The sequence below is a fragment of the Calidris pugnax genome, unplaced genomic scaffold, assembly GCF_001431845.1.
Source record: "Calidris pugnax isolate Ruff unplaced genomic scaffold, ASM143184v1 scaffold171, whole genome shotgun sequence".
Taxonomy (NCBI): Eukaryota; Metazoa; Chordata; class Aves; order Charadriiformes; family Scolopacidae; genus Calidris; species Calidris pugnax.
The window spans coordinates 612809-630043 of NW_015091064.1; the positions used below are offsets into that span (position 1 = coordinate 612809).

At 36.6% G+C, this 17235-nt stretch overlaps 1 protein-coding gene across 1 annotated transcript in view; it reads right to left on the reverse strand.

Moving 5' to 3' along the window:
• PXDN (peroxidasin) overlaps positions 1–17235 on the reverse strand; it is a 66022-nt gene that overhangs the window by 27490 nt on the left and 21297 nt on the right. Inside the window, exons 6-15 of the mRNA XM_014956738.1 lie at positions 15954–16025; positions 15303–15374; positions 13253–13422; positions 11813–11930; positions 9575–9744; positions 8363–8635; positions 6929–7045; positions 5580–5738; positions 3164–3276; positions 1960–2116 (exon numbers count right to left, since the gene is read on the reverse strand). Of these exons, the coding sequence (XP_014812224.1) occupies positions 1960–2116; positions 3164–3276; positions 5580–5738; positions 6929–7045; positions 8363–8635; positions 9575–9744; positions 11813–11930; positions 13253–13422; positions 15303–15374; positions 15954–16025 (1421 nt within the window). The remainder of the gene's footprint in view (positions 1–1959; positions 2117–3163; positions 3277–5579; positions 5739–6928; positions 7046–8362; positions 8636–9574; positions 9745–11812; positions 11931–13252; positions 13423–15302; positions 15375–15953; positions 16026–17235) is intronic.

The window sequence follows — 17235 nt, forward strand, 5'->3', positions numbered from 1 at the left end:
GTGGGCTGAATCATAAACCTTGGTCAGATGTTAACTATACTGTATTTTTGTGCAGAGTATTTGCTGCTAGTAGTTCTCTTTTTAGGCTGATAAATATTAAAAGCTAAAGCTCCCTACAAGCCTTTCACACAACACCTATTTTTTTTTTTTAGGGCACTTTTTTTAAATCAACAAAAACATAATCTACACATGCTCTGACAACACTAAATCCAGAGACTTTTACAAAACAACAGAAAAGGACAGAAGAAAATGGTAAAAGAAAAAGATCTTTAAAATATTATCAAACATGGCCAGCAAAACCTGCCCCACCTCCCAGCTTCTATACGTTTACCTTTATTCTGTCTCAATATTAAGATATTTATGCATTAGGAACATCCATAAACATTAGCTTTGTTTAAAAGAAATGTTGACACACAATTTTTTAGGCATTTCTGGCTATGCCATTATTAATAGATAGCAAGTAACCAGTACTTGAAATTTGTCTGCTTGTCCTTCTTTCTTCTCCGAAAGCTTCATTTTTATAGCAACCATAGAGAAACAGTATCTGATACCCCAGTAGTTTTAAGGAGAAACATCATTCACGGTTTCAAACTGAATGTAGATTAATTAAGGGTAATATCACTAATGTTAGGTTTATTAGTGCTACAGTTCATGAGAAAAACAACCACATTACAATTAAATACTGCAGATCAGCTAGCACCAAGTTTTGTAGTTTGCTAATTTCAGCAGATGAGAATAAACACTAAGGGAATGAAACTGATTTCCATGGGGCTACAGTTCAATTCATGGTTCCATTTCTCAGAGCTTTTATTGATTTGAGAACTGGGTAGTTCTTTTCTTTTTTTTTTTAACAAAACGAAACTTTTTTTGTATGCACCTCCAGAGGTACCGAGATAACTGACTTTTATGGACTTTCTTTCATTTGCAGACTTCATGTATGTGGACGAAATCTTATTATTGAATGATTCCCATTTAGTAGGAATGACATTGCAGTCCTGCCATTTTTCTCTCAGAAATCATCTTTACAGATTGAAGAAATATTATTTTTGATAGAGGAGGAGACAGAGTGACAGTCTACTAAAAGCAACTTAAGCCAAGGAATGTCATAGTTTTATTGAAACCATGTGATTGGTGTCATGGTAATCAATGCATTAGAAAAATCAGTGACATGTATGTATGAATTTAGTAAACAAAATACAGAACATTAGACATATCACTGGGAAATAATATTCAATATGTTAAAGAAGTCACTGCTCGATGCTCATTTTTCAATGATAGAAAAATACTCTTTCACATTTTATACTGAAAAACAAAAACAAAAATAAAATCATAGTTTCCTCAATATTTCCATCAAAATGAGTCTGAAAAATCAGCAGTTTTACTCACTAAGTCATAAAAGCATTTGGGTCAATCTGTGTAACAAAATTATTTCCTTAGCCTTGCTTTATTACCAGCTATTACATATTAAAATTGATAACTATTATTTGCCATTATTTCTTTCAAATAATTAGAACGATGTCCAGTATTCTCCTTTCTGTTCTGTTTTCTCCTTGAGCTTCTTCTAGATCATGATGACTCTCCTGAATTCTTTCACAATGGTTGCAGCCTAATTTTTAACCAAGTGCTGTAAGTTCCCATTTAAAGATGCCACAGGACATTTTGTCAAGTTATAGCTAAAGATTAGCCTGTGTATTCAACTAGCAAATAGGTCTAAATAATATCTCAAGAGGAACATAGTGTGACTAACTGGAGCCCAAAACGTTGTTTGTTTTGAAACTTAACTCCTAGAGACATTTTGGCTGACATATTCCCATCTTACTCACATCTGTGCAGATAGTTGCCTGAATTAAATAATAAAAGAAAGAAGTTAACATTTGATTAACTTTTTTGCCTCTTACAACTTAAGCAATTAGAATAAAACTAATAATCTAACTCATACCTCTGATTCATACACCTTACCATTAACACTAAGCACCATACTAACAGAGGAGTATCCTATGGTATTCCGGGCAACACATTCATATCGACCTTCATCAGCTGTTCCAACATCGCGAATGGTAAGAAATCCCTCTGGACTAACATGAAATTTTCCACTCTCAGTTACCTGTACTCCATCCTGCAGCAAAGCACAATGTTTAGTTATTCTAAGTGCTCTTTGGTTTGAAACTGGAATTTTTGTCTTCTTTTTCTCTTCTATTTTTACATTTTATTTTATATTTCTATTTTGTATGCCAAGATAATAGTCAAAATCAGTTTAGATAAACTCATATAAAAAACATATAAAAAAAACTCACACACTGTTATGTTGACAGGAGGACTTGCATGTAGTTCTAAATTGTACAGTGTGTTATGAACTTTTAAAAGTACTCATTATTATAAATCAAAGTATTTTAATAGTTATAGGTCATCATCACATAAAATTTAAGACCCAAAAAATAAGATAGCACCTCTTGAGAACAAATATATTTGATTTTATTCCAAATTAACCAACTAAAAAACATCTCAAGAGCTTTATATGTATCAATTCTTCATGTGTTATGCATTTAGAAGCTATATAAGGTATATAAATGTACATTTTCTAATGCTCATTAATTTAAGAGAAGAAGATATTCTGGAAAATTGAAGATCAATATTAGCAACACAATAAATCACTGGTAACTCTGCTAATAACTCTAACTAAAAGTTTGATATAACAATTATATTACCAATGCAAATCAAAGTGACAGAGAGGTTACCAAAGAGTTGGAACCGAAACATGTCCTGGTTGAAGTGTCAACCTAACAGTGACAAAGGCTCAGCAATACAGTATTTTTTATTGCTTTACATCTATAATATAATTGAAAGTGTGAATATTAACAGGATATTCACACAGAAATGTCACTAAAATAATAGGCTTTTTAAGGCCCAAATGACGAATTTTAGCTGGTCTGTATAATGATTTGCATAACCATATATATTTTTATATATATATAAAATACAGGTTTGGGAACTATATACATGCTCTGTATTAAAGATTTGCTGATCAAACTTTCAAAGATATTGCTTTCAGACACCAGAGCAAGCAATAATTTGAAAATGTGCACTTTAAATAGCGAGCTATGAAGAGATGGAAAGCCACTGCCTTTTTGCAGTGCCTTTTTGCAACCAAACAAATATCTAGTACCTTGTTCCATGTAATTACTGGCTCCGGCTCTCCTTGAGCGCTACATGGGATCTGCACGTTTGTGCCAACCTCCACTGTCATGTCACTGGGAACACTAGCAAATACAGGAGTCACTAAAAAAAACATTGAGAAGAAATGAATACAACTTGTGCAAAAGATGAACTGAAAAGAGGTCAGCACTGTTTTTATTTCTTCTGTTACCCAAAATTTCATAATCTCTAACACTATTCTGTCTGCAAGTTTGTAGTTCCTTCTAAGTTTGTCTTAGAAATAAAATTCCTTATTCCTGGTATCTGCTTCAGGCTGATTTTTAAGTACTCTTAACTTCTAACAAAACTTGCTAGCAGTCAAAAGCACTAAAGTTCCATAAACTTAAAGCTCTGAAAAAATTTTCTGTGAACAGCTAAATCTGAAAAAATTCACCAGAATGAACATCCCATCAACTTCTGTCAATTTTTTTTTAAGTTTTATTTTTTTAAATAACAACAACAGAGACTACTTAGCCAAACTTTCCACAGCTTATTCAACTGGGATTCCCCCAGCCCAATTTACTGAGATGCTAAGCCTTCACAGGGCTCCTAACCCTCTGCCACCAACGGGCCTTCAACATCAAAAAATCACCTTCAGTTTCAAGGACACAGGATACACAGTTATCTTAATCCAGTGTGAAGAAATTCAATGCATTTTTTAATCCTCATTTTCAGATTGCTATCCAGGCACTCGATATCATCATGAGAAGCATAAGCAAGATTAAGAATTGTATTTCTGCTGTAACATATCAATATTTTGGGGGGAGCGGGAGGGGGCTGCACTGTTACAGAGAAGTATTTGGCCACCTAGCATACATTTATACCACCAACCAAATTTGGCCCTGATGTTGTTTGTATGCAAATGGCTATCAAGAAACAATTTCAAATAAGGCATCCGGAGGCAGGTGTCCAGCACTGGAGGTAAGAGAGTCTGGCTCTGTGGATATCAGCTGTGTCATACCAGCAAACAGACCTGGACCATTACTCTGTATTCATTAATGCAGATTGACCCACAGTGACCACCGACTAGACATTCCTCAGATGAAGAGTCCTTTTGTCAGAAGCCCAGAAGAAAAAGTCTTCTCTTCTTGCACGATTGAAAATAGCATTGCAATGAACTCCAATTTCAGGCTGTGTATGCAGCCTTCAAGCTTGTATTTACTATCTATTGGTGACCGGATTTTGCAACCCGAGTTACACAGAAATCATTTTACTAAACTTTACACAAGCTCAGCCTAACACTGCTGGCTACAAAACTTTTTAAAATTGAATTTTGTTTCATGGACATTTAGTCAACAATTTTATATAGGTAGAAAACCCCTCAGTTTTGACAAATCAGTCTCCCAGTACTCCTCTTAACTACGAAAAATCAATGGATTTTTTTTTCTGACAAACATCTAAGCTCAGGAAGACATTTGAACCCCTTATACTAAAATGTTGTTTAAAATTAGGTCACTAACAAGAAATGCTTTGAATTAAACATTTAATCTCCTTGAAATTGGTTAAACACGAAAATACTTAACTAAATTATAAATATTAATATGATTGTGATTAATCCTAGAAGTAAATTACTTAGAACTTACTTGAAGAAAAGCATAAGAAAAATGGTCTGGGTTTTGTTTGTTGTTTTTTTCTGTCAGCTTATTTGAAGTATAAGGAATGATTAAAAAATGATAAAGAAATCATTGTGAGTGTCATTTTGCTGTTGTAAAATTGTGTTCTGTCTCTGGACTTCCAAACATTATCTTAATATCACTATTTAGTTACTGTTATTTTTTTACAAAAGAATAAATCAATTAAACCTCCTTCATAGAAGACAGACTGCTCTAAAGGAATGATACTCAGTATAAATACTAAGTATCCATTGATGTTATTTAGTAAAAAACACCTGGAATCTAGAAATAGATATAATGAGAATAATGATGAGAAATGTGTAATGTTAGCAAGACCCTCAAAGTCCAGTTTTTTAAACAAAAAAAGATATAGCCTCATTCTAACAAGCTTTTATCAAAAATGCCATAATAAGTTGTAAGCTTATGTAGTTGCCAACTGACTTTCAACAAAGCCTACCAGGGCAGACTGTCCCACACGCTCAATTTATAAAAACGAAAAATAAAACACTTTACAATTCAAAATCAGCAACTTAGAATCATTTTAAAATGCAGAAAAAATCCAGAACAAAAACCTAGCAATATTCAAGCTCTGTTTCAAAAGCTTTTTTAATAATAAGCAAAGATAAACTACTTCATATTAACCTTTTGTGCCATCAAAAATAATTCAATCTTACATTTTAGGAAAAAAAAAATTCAAACACAGTGTTGTGTATTTTAGTGTAAGCTTAAATATTTTGTGGGGTTTTTTTTAGCAGCTGCACATGGAGAACATACCTCTAGGCTGTACGGTCAGGTACACAACAATTCGTTGGGATCCGATAATATTGACAGCTTGGCATTCATACTGTCCCTGGTCATGAAGAGCAACCCTGGAAATCCTTAGGGTTCCAGAGGATAGAACCAAGTGTCTTCTGTCAACAGACAACTGGCCTCCTGAAACACAGAGCAATAGCATTTGTTATTTATAGCAGTGCAGAACAAAGTCCCTTTGTGTCAGAAAAAGGGAAATCCAGAAGATTTTACATTTGATACAAATTGGAAAAAAAGTCTCTTAAAAAAAAGGAAGTTTGAAACCTTTACTTCTCAGAAGATAAACATGCAAAGCAAACAAAACATACGTATGCACACAATCATAATCCTGATCTCCTCTCTGTTTGAGGTAGAAATGAAAATTTTCATGTCAAGAGCATGATAAAGCATCTAAATGCGAAGGCATCATAAGAAGAGCAGCAGCAGCTATTACTGTTCACTTCATACAATTGCCATGTGTGTAGGACGGAATTCATCTCATCTGTCTAGGCCACCTACAGAATCCATAAAAAAATGCACACAGCTGTGAAAAAACGGATTATAATAAAAATTATATAAAAAGTACACCACTGCCTGTACCCTATTCTTCCTTTCTGGACTTTTCATTTGAAGCGATCTTGGTAGAGGGAGAAACAGGAACATTATCAGCACCAAAATGACCAAGACTTTGTTAAAATCTGCTTTATCTACCATAATTTACACTTTCCTAAGAGTTGTTTTGCCTGCTAGAGTTATTTAATTTGATTTAGCCAGAATATTACTTAATAATACATCCATTACGGTATTTCTTCCCACTGAATTTGGCTTTAATGCCTTTATAGCCACAACCTGACAAAACAGTCAGGAGAGTACACGCCAGTGTTCCTGGCAATCCACATTAAGTGGCAAAAATGCAGTTATACTGACACCAGTTACAGGTTGGACTGTTGTGGTTTCTAAAGAGAGTACATCTCACTTAATTTCAGATCTCCAGTTAATGATAGTTATCTCCGTTTCTTCTACAGTAAACTGGCAGTGGTAGGTGTTACCATATTTGGTTTGTCTCATATTTCTTAAACATTTATTATTAGGAAGCTATTATAGTGTCATATATTTTAGTGACTTTTTTTACTGAATAATGAAAAATGCTTGGGCAGCTAGCTTCTGTGGGACACCTTGCCTTTTCTAGCTAAAGCAGAAAGAGATGAGCTCTGTTTCCTTCAGAGACTGATGCAATAGAACAAATACATGCAATTCCTTTCAATGCAGGAGTAATTCCAACATGACAGCTAAACTATTCTAATAGTTTAAAAGCAAAAATAGAGCCTGCTTACCTCCTTTAGTCCAGGCAATAACAGGCTGGGGATAGCCTTGTGCTTCACAAGGGAAATCAACAGTTTGGCCCTCAATCACTGTTTTGTCTTGAGGAGTGACAGTAAACTGAGGCAGAGCTACAGAAGAGGAAATAAACTGGTTAATAAAAAAAAAAGCAACTGAAAAAATGCACCACTGTCTGAAATCACGTACTGTTTCCTGTGTGACTTGAATAGTTCATAGTGGTGGGAAAAGAGATGCTAATGGGACTCTTGTGGGTGCTATAGGGCAGCCACTTGGGCAACAGGAACATCTCCCTCACAGCCTGGCCCTGGTGTCAATGAAGGCCTCTGGTAAAGTAAGACTTGTAGAATCAAACATAGCGTTCCCTGGATTAAAAATACTTTCTTCGTTTTCTCTCAAAAAATCCTCAGCTAAATTGTGAAGAAAATGCCATGTAGCCAAACCCACCCCGAGCTGCCTGTTTTCTTCTTTACATAAAAAGAAAAGCAGCGAGTGGAGTTCGGGACAATTTCTGCAGTAACATCATGGCATTATCAGTGTGAGAAGTAATTTGTTCAGTTCTCAAAACACAATCATCTATTGGTGAATAATAAATAAACCACATGAACAAGTTGTTTTGCACAGTTTTAAAAATGGAATTCATTTACAAAGCATTTGCAACTTAGACTGTTTGCCAACTATAGATCTTAACATAAGAACAGAAACAAGCTTAAATTTAAAGGTTACTCAAAATTTACTCAAAGGTTATTGCAAATTAAAGTTCCGGCATAAAAGCTTTTGCAAAAAATATTCTCTCTATATAAATATATACATAGGAGGCTTTTGATATATTGTTCTTGAAATACTTTATATTCATACTATTGACATACAATACCAATATTATCGTGATCACAGTAAGTTAGAGTAATTTGACTTTTTTTTTTTGCAAAAGAGCTATGCTAATGCCTCCGCTGGCAGAGTGACAGTTTCCATGAAACTGAACAGAAAATGTTCAAATGTTCCCACATTCACTGAAGTGTCTACAAAAGAAAGGCAGCACAGATGTGTACTCAAAGCTCCATTTCTAGTACTCAAGGCACAAATTCTAATCTTTAGGATTGCTTTTTGTTACAGAACAAAATTAATCCCCCACAAATTTGACACTGTACATTTATTCCTACAAGCAAACAAAACATAGTAAAAAATAAACATATCAAAACAAGACTGTTTAACTTCTGAGAATAATCAATGAAACCTAACTTTCAGAGAATTAGAATATATTATCTTACTCTGAGTCATATGTATAGCAACTTTCCTATGGACTACACTAGAATAATGGTTTTAGTTTGGCCCTGACAATTCAGAAAAAAAGGCAAAACCTCACAATTTAAAGTAATGTACTCTTTCTAGTATGTTTTCCAGCATGTCACTCCTACTTTAACATTACTCACCTTGGACTATGATGTACGCAGTCGCATGGATGGTATCTATGCTGTTAGTTGCAAAACAGGTATACTCGCCACTGTCCTCCTGCTTCACATTTTGTATGTAAAGTCCTCCTGATGGAGTTATCGTGACACGAGGGTCACTTGGTAAAGGGGTTCTGTCGCCTTTGGTCCAGGTAATTCGCGGCTGAGGGTGCCCGGTTGCGCTGCACTCCAAGGTAACACTCTCTCCAACTAGCACTTCGGTATTTTGTGGGTGAATCACAAAACTTGGCCGGGCTGTGAGAAAAGAGTGATACACCTAAATATGACTTTTAGCTCACAAAACACTAATTTAGCTGAATATTGCAATAGTTAGGGGAATCTAGGGGCTTTTTTAACAGCTCTGTTCCAACATACTTCTAATCTTGGTGCAAACTATTCCCCACTTTAAGCCGAATTTAGCTGCAGACATTTATAAATATCAATAGATAAAAAAGAAAAGCTCACATAACTGCACTGATGTTTTTTCTTAACTCCCATTGAAACAATTTTCAAACATTTTGTTCTCATTTGTTGATCTTTATAAAGGTCTCTTCAGAGGCATAGGGACTGAGACCCAGAAAACAAACTGGCTAAAAATTGACATAAAAGCACAAAATTTATTAAGCTAATTTAATAACTTTTCCCAACTGTGTGCATGCTTTGCGGTGACATTTTAAGTTTACCTTACCTGGTGCTGAGTGTCAAAACAAAATTTTCTCACAGCAAAGTCTGGAATTTAAAAACACTACAGTTCTGGGCAGGAATTCAGCGCTTGCAAACATGAAGCATGGGCCAGACAGAGATTCAGACTAAAAAGCTTCTGAGCAAGGATGGATGCACATGGTGTGCCAAAGCTTTCCTGAGTGGCCTCCTCAGATGTCTGTGGTTTTCAGGTATCCAGAAAGAACATTATTACACTGAGCAACACCACAATGCAACAACCTCTTTTCCTAACCCTTCTACAAACAGCCTACATGACTATCAGCAGAATTGCATACTGCAATAAAGATAAAAATTCACTGGCTGGTTTTCATTTCTGTTGTGGGGATATTAGAACTTCATGATCTGGTTCTTAAGTCACCCAAGCATGAGAAATCTACATGTTAAGAACATACAAAACATCTTATATTTAGCAATCTTATTATCAAAACAATTCTCTATCTGAATGCAAAATTCAGACTTGATGTTCTTTACCTGGTGACTCAAAGTATCTAAGAGTAACTTCCTGAGTTTTCACTTCTCCAGCCACATTTTTTGCCATGCACTGGTAAATGCCTTGGTCTGTTTCTTTAGTATTCTGAATCATTAACGTGCCATCATCTAGCAAGTTTAGACGGGAATCTTCTTTCATACTGAGCTCATTACTGTGAAGAAAAGAATCTGCTGGAGTTAAAACTTTAAATCTCAGGCACAGAAAACTGCCAAACAAAAATATATTACCCAAAGTAAGTTGAGGGGAAAAAAATAGTTTTACGGTGTCAAGTAAAGTAATAGAACATTTAGTTTCCTCCTAAAGACAAGATGATGAAAACAAAAAAATGAACCGATTTTACTTATGCAAATATTACATCTTCAAAATGAAAAGCCAAACTAGTTTTATGAGTAAAAGCTTACAAGGAAAAAAAGTGAACAAAATACACGTACATGGTCTCATTTTCTTTTAAGGCTGTTCTAACTGGCAAATCAATTTAAAATGTTTCTGCTAGAAGTATACACTGTAAGTTCAACACTCAAGATTCTTTCTACTAGGAGAGGGGTTAGTTGCTGTATAACCATCTTTGTGCCAATAGCTGTCTGGTTTGCTCAAGGAGCTCTAATGATAATTTGTATGTTTATAATTTGTACTGGCTTGAAACATAAGTTAAGATCAGATCTTCAGGCTCTATCATGGATACATTTCTGTGATACCAACTAAGAATAGTTAGGGGGTTTTTAATAAAAGAACTGTTTCTCGCTCTATCCCTCACTATATGATGAAGAAAGCACAGAGGAGGGATTAGATCTCACCCCCTACATACAAAACCCAGCTGGTCTGCTGATCTATTCAACATACTGCTCAACAGGTCAATGGCTTTTGACTGAAATCTTGCCATATTCAACTACCTTGCAAAGAGCTTTGCTCTCATTCATGCAGTCAGGAAACAAGCCAGAGTCAATAATCCCACACCTCAAGCTCAGATTTCTTCTTAAAACTCTTTCATATGTGTATTCTGAATACATGTTTTCTTTGTTTATTATAAAAAGTACATGAGCCAAAGAAAATTTTAATGAAATAATTATACCATCCAAGTTCAAGGCTCTGTTCTTGACATGCTCCATAAATACTGTGCCCTTGCTGCACATGGCATTCTCACTGACATCAACATAAAGTTACAGAATCAGGACTCTACGTTGTTCCATTTTATCAGCAACTAACAAACTAAAATGATTCATTTGCTAATATAAAATGTGAGGGAATGTATTTTCCACATCAGGTTCTCTATTTGTATAAGAGCTATATTAAGCCAAAGTCTGATTAACCCAGGTGTAAACTCACAATTCACATGTCCATAGCGTGCTCACATCAGTCTAAAGGGGGGCAACGTGCTGCCACATGCCTGGTTCAGCCGTACTGTGCCCAGCGCTGCTGGAGGGAGCCAGGCACTGGGCAGAGCTCCAGCAGCGGGCTGGCCCTTGGGCTGCTGAAAAATAAATGTCCTTTATAGGCCTTTCCCTTCATCCCCTAAGCAGTGAGGGGAAGCAATGGAGCAGGTTGCCCAGAGACTTGTGCCCCCTGCATCCTTAGAGGCTTTAAGACCCAACTGGATAAAGCAACCTGGTACGATCCTGCTTTGAGCAGAAGGTTGCACTCAAGACCTCCTGAGATCCCCTCCAACCTGAGTTTCCCTACAATCCTGTGATATAAGCACCTGCCTGCTCTCCATGTACTGGTCTGGGGAGCCTGGAAACGGACACAACTCTTGTCTGGAAAGGAGCTACACCTTGGAGCAAAGCTGCCTCCCAGGAGCTGGGGGTCAAGAAGACCTTCCCCAAAACCTCTTATCCAGCTGAAGCCCTTTAAAAAAGTAGCTTTTACTCTGCCTTAAAATGTATTCAAACACTGGATAACCCACAAATGCACCTGCAAAAAGTCCATATTTTATTGCCTGGTATTTACATGTAAATGATTTAGTTTCACAGGTGTAAGCAACTTTGCAGGTAAAACTACAGTTGAAAATCTTACAAATAGTATTACAGTCATAAATTAATATCTTCTAAAATGATCAGTTCTTCAGTGTTTAGAGTTACCAGTTTAACAGATCTGCTTTTAATTATATGTTTCTGCTGTAGCCATTCCATAGATTAGCATGTAATGCATGAGAACATGTACCTAGAAATGTATGTACACTCAGACACTTACACCAGGCTTCTCTCTTCCTCTTTTAAACTTACTTGTTTCGAAGCCAGATAATTTCTGGTTTAGGATTGCCTTCAGCTCTGCAAGTGAAGTACACTGTATTCCCTGAGGTAACGTCCACATCCTGAGGCTCTGATGTAATTCTTGGCCTCTCTGTATCAACAATAAAACGTATAAGGAACTCTTACTTGTTTTAAAACTACTAAAGAATGGTAAATAAAAAATTTTCCACACACCTTGTAGAAAACTATTTTTCACAACTGTTTTAACTTAAAATATTGATATGCCTAATCAGGATTTAAAGCACTTTTCCTTATGCAAAAGGGACTGCAGGCTCTCTGACTTACTCCATTGTTCTTTAGGATCTTTTAGCAGACTGGAAATGGATTGTGAAAATTTGTATCAGGTTTTAAAGTAGCTGTTTTATTTATTTGAACTGAGGTTCAATTTGCTTATGGAGGAAAAACTTTAAAGCAACAGGCACAAGTGCCATTTAAAATAACTTCCTTTAGATAAGTATCAGTGCCTAACCTGCCTCCTAGAGAATATTTTGTCCAGCTTGCTTCCTGCATTTTCCATATTCAGGCTCCTTAGGTGTGCAGAGAGCTGGTAGGATGCCATGTGAATTATTCTTGCAACAAATCCCATTTTTACTAACTTTTTTCAACTTGTAGACACCTACAGTCATAGTTCTCATGATCAAAATTATAACAAAAAGGACAATTTACTTAATTTCTATCTTGTCTTTGTCATGTGGCTGGGCAGGCAAATGCCCATAGCTTGATGAGAAATCCTTATTTTGATTTTGGAACAGAAGAGGTGTGGGGCTGAGCCCCAGGGTGCCCATGGGGCCAAGTCATTGCACCCCTAGACTGAAGGAATACAGACAAAAAAAAGGATTATAATAAAAATGCTTATCTATTAATCCTTCAGTGACAAGGGATTTCAGTGCCTATCCTTGTAAGTATAACTGAGCAAATCCGGTGGCGCAACCCCAATTCCAATAATATCAACAAGAGTTTTAACAGTAAGACCTCTGAAATCGGGAGCAGTTCTGTACAGCTTCTTTCTTTCCTTTCCCTTGTGCGGAATGCAGGACACCAAACAATATTAACATGACACCAAAGACCCTAGCTGACAATTCTTTTATGACCAAACCAAAATAGGTTTTGGAAAATAAAAAGGAAAAATAAACTCTTTCCAGATAATCACATTTAATTCCCCAAGGAGAAATTTCAAACATGACTCCATTTGTTTCATTAGAGATAGACTGAGGGGTAAAAGCAATCAGTTCTGTCAGCAGCAGACAAAAGCTGAGAAGGAACACAGGGGGATTTCTGGAAATAACCAATATTGACCAGAGGTGTTCAGTGTTATCAAAGAGAACAGAACAACTAATTCTAACAAAAAAAAATAAAATACAGTTTAGGTACATTTAACAAATTAAAGAAGCCACCAGGAAGTGGCAAACCCACCACAATTAAGTTCTTCTGGTGTTATCGTGGCCACCGATCTTCCTTGGATCCTGCGTGGATATTCACAGGTAGCTGCTGCTTGAGCGTTACCCGACTCTGCGTACGTCTTCAACAGCTCCGCCAGCCACAGGATTTCACAGTCGCAGTGAAGAGCGTTTGAATCCAAACGCCTGCACAAAACAAGAAGCAGCCGCAGCCCCTGTTAGCAAGCGTCCACTATTTCGGTTGGATCAAAGTGGTTCTGCAATACCAGCAGCACCTTTATCTGCAAATACAGACCACGGGCAATATGGAATACAGGTGATGGTCACTTGCTTATACGTATTCTGGTACTCTTTATTATAATTCTCCCTACATTTTTTTCTGTTTAATACCTATTATTGTAGTAACTTCACAGCTAACCTGACATTTTTACAACTTCCCATTTTGCTGATCAGGGAACTGAGACAAAGACCCACAGCTTTTTTTTAAACATTAAGCTCCCGTTGAGTTCAGAAGGTCAGTAACATCATAAAACACCTGCTTATTGCAGATAACTAGAGCCCATAAATTCTGTTGGCTTTCTTTCCAGTAGTGAAGGGCCCTGTTCCTACGTGGAGCACCGTGTTATTTGGTGGAGGGCCCTGTAGGAAAAGAAAACATCAAGTACAGAAATCTGTACCATTAATTATATCTATATAGAGACCGGAAATAAAATTGCATGGCAAAGCAAACTTCAATTTGGTGTATCTTCAGGTTTAGTAAACTTTTTGATCATTTTGCCTTTTTATATTTTTTTAATCCTCTTTTATAAATGCCCAGATACTATTTCTTCCCTGTTCTCCTATGAAAAGAACAAGAAAAACTATTTTAAAAGTTACTGTACAAACATCTCCCATTATATTGGATGTTACTGGTAGAATTTAAATCTGGAACATGAAAGACACAATGTGACCTTTAAGCTGTTCCAGGTCAGCTAGTCCCAAATCAGTCTAGCCCAGTGTCCTGTTCCACTAATAGCCACTATTAAAATTCCCCTTTACCTAGGAATTACGTGAAGCATCATCCCTTTCTGTTCACTTGAACTCCACAAGAATTTAAGGGAGATATAAGTGAAGCAGCTACTACTGGAAGGTGCACACATCAAAGTTTACTTCATTCTGCCTTTCACTCACAGTTAAAGGTATGGTTTCACAACTGCACTAAACCAGCAAGACCACCTTCGTGCTATATCCCTCACAATCTCTTTCCTGGTGACGCGCTGCCCAGTGCACCCTCCACAGTCCTCCTGGAAGTGGGGTTATGAATGCGTGACTGCCTTTCTTAAAACAGCAGTCTTGGATCGTTTAAAGAATGTTTATCTTAGATCAGTGAAGATACAAAATGAGGGATAGAAAACCCTCCGAAAGTCACATTACTATGGTACACCTATTGAGTTCAAGTTTTCAAATGCTACCAGGGATCTCTACCATTAGAGGCCTCTAATTTTCCAAGTTTTCCAAGACTTGATTTCCTCTAATCTCCCACACATTCCAAGAAGAACTGGCTTCCGGAGTTGCTTTTAAAACTAATACTTACATTCTTAAACCATCAAGCACCTTTTCATAACCATGTTTGTATCAGCAGATAAGGGCAAGGTAAAACAATTAAAAGAAAATATCAAAATAATGAAATATTGAATGATATCATAGAACAATCACCCAGTAAGATATAGACAAATAATAAAATAAGGAAAACAAACAAACAAAAAAACCCCACAAAAACAAAAGGACAAAGAAAGGTCCATGTATATTATTTACGCTACAAAACAAGACTATATGATTACAAATAATTCCAAGACAGGAAACAAACAAAAGGATTTAGTCAGACACTAAAGACAATAGGATATTAAGTAATGGTCTCAATCTACGTATGTAAACAACTGGCGCACATCTTAGGAAAAAATATTTAATATTTAAAACAATTACACAATGAAAGGTATCTGCAAGGAAGACAAATATTGCAAGATGATATGCAGTATAATCAGATTATCTAAATTTTCTTTAGTTCAATAATAATTCAGTTTACTTACAGTCTCTTCATAGATTCTAAGTGACTAAATGTTCCAGGAATCAAATGAGCTATTCTGTTGTTATGCAAAAATCTGTTAAAAAGCACAGAAATATGAATGTAATAATTCTGACTTTGAGATTCACTCATTTCATTTACATTCTTTTGAAAGTCCTTTAAGAAAAAGTAATTTACAAAACAAAAAATAATTGAACAATTTTCAGCAATTCATTGGATGCTAGCTTTTAAGCAGCCTCCAAGGTGTATTTGGTGTGTCCATAGAGAGAAAAAGAAGCCATAAAAAGACAAAGTAACCAAAAGGAAAGGAGTTCATAAGCCTTCATATTAAAAAAAAATAAAAAATCATAATATAAATCTTCTACTTCTTAATTCATAACATTTATTTTAGGCCAAACATTGATCACAGCTCTTTGGGAAATTGTTTTGCAATAGAAAAACATACCACGGGCAGTGCTCACTTCTGCATGCCTCTAAGGTCAGCCTGACCAAAGTGTTCTTGGCAAAGACTATGTAGCAGTTACAATAAAAAATTTAGATTAAAAATAATCTACGGGACTGATAAAAATATTATTTTCCAGTTTCAAACATCTGATTTATTCAATTAAAGAAGCAAGCTGACTTCTGAATCTTACCCCAAGAAAAACAAACTTACAGCCTTTCAAGTTTTGGAAGATGGGTAAAGGATTCAGGTTCCAACGTTTCAATTTGATTAAAGTGCAGATACCTGAAAATATGTTAAACAAAAAGAAAAATACTGAAACAGTGTTCTTAATGAAGCTGAAAGAAATAAAGCATTTCATATTGTTTACACACTGACACATCTAAATTGTGATAACGATGTAGTGGTTTAACTTCTGTTATCATCTGAAACCTGTACTTGAATCTGAGAAATATAAGATGTGACAAACAAGAAGGGTTTGCAGACCAGTATATAGTGTGTGTGTCTGTACATATATGTGCCCAAAAAGTGTTTGAAATCCATTACTTCAGAGATTTTGGAAATACTGCTATGAACACTCTTTTGCCAAGTCTAATTTTCAGTAGTTTGCATATTCGAATACATACATACGGAAAAAAGAAACTAATGATCTTTTTACCAGAAAATCACAGAATCACAGAATCTTCTAGGTTGGAAGGGACCTTAAAGATCATCTTGTCCAACCATCAACCTAACTGACAAAAATAGACACCCACACAACAAACAAGGAGCATCATCACTAAACCATACCTCCCAGCACTTCATCAACCCGTCTTTTGAACACCTCCAGGGATGGTGCCTCAACCACCTCCCTGGGCAGCCCATTCCAATGTCTGATAACCCTTTCAGTGAAAAAATTTTTCCTAATATCCAGCCTGAACCTCCCCTGGTGCAACTTGAGGCCATTTCCTCTTGTCCTGTCGCCTGTGACTTGAGAAAAGAGACCGACCCCCATCTCTCTACACCCTCCTTTCAGGTAGTTGTAGAGAGCAATAAGGTCTCCCCTCAGCCTCCTCTTCTCCAGGCTGAATAACCCCAGTTCCCTCAGCCTCTCCTCATAAGACTTATTCTCCAGACCCCTCACCATCTTTGTCGCCCTTCTCTGGACCCGCTCCAGCACCTCAATGTCTTTTTTATGGTAGGGGGCCCAAAACTGGACACAGTACTCAAGGTGAGGCCTCACCAGTGCCGAGTACAGGGGGACAATCACCTCTCAGGCCCTACTCGCCACACAGTTCCTGATACAGGGAGGATGCTGTTGGCTTTCTTGGCCACCTGGGCACACTGCTGGCTCATGTTCAGCTGACTGTCGACCAACACCCCCAGGTCCTTTTCTGCCAGGCAGGTCTCCAGCCACTCTGCCCTCAGCCTGTAGCGCTGCAGGGGGTTGGTGTGACCCAAGGTCAGGACCCAGCATTAGGCCTTGTTGAACCTCATCCCATTGGCCTCGGCCCAT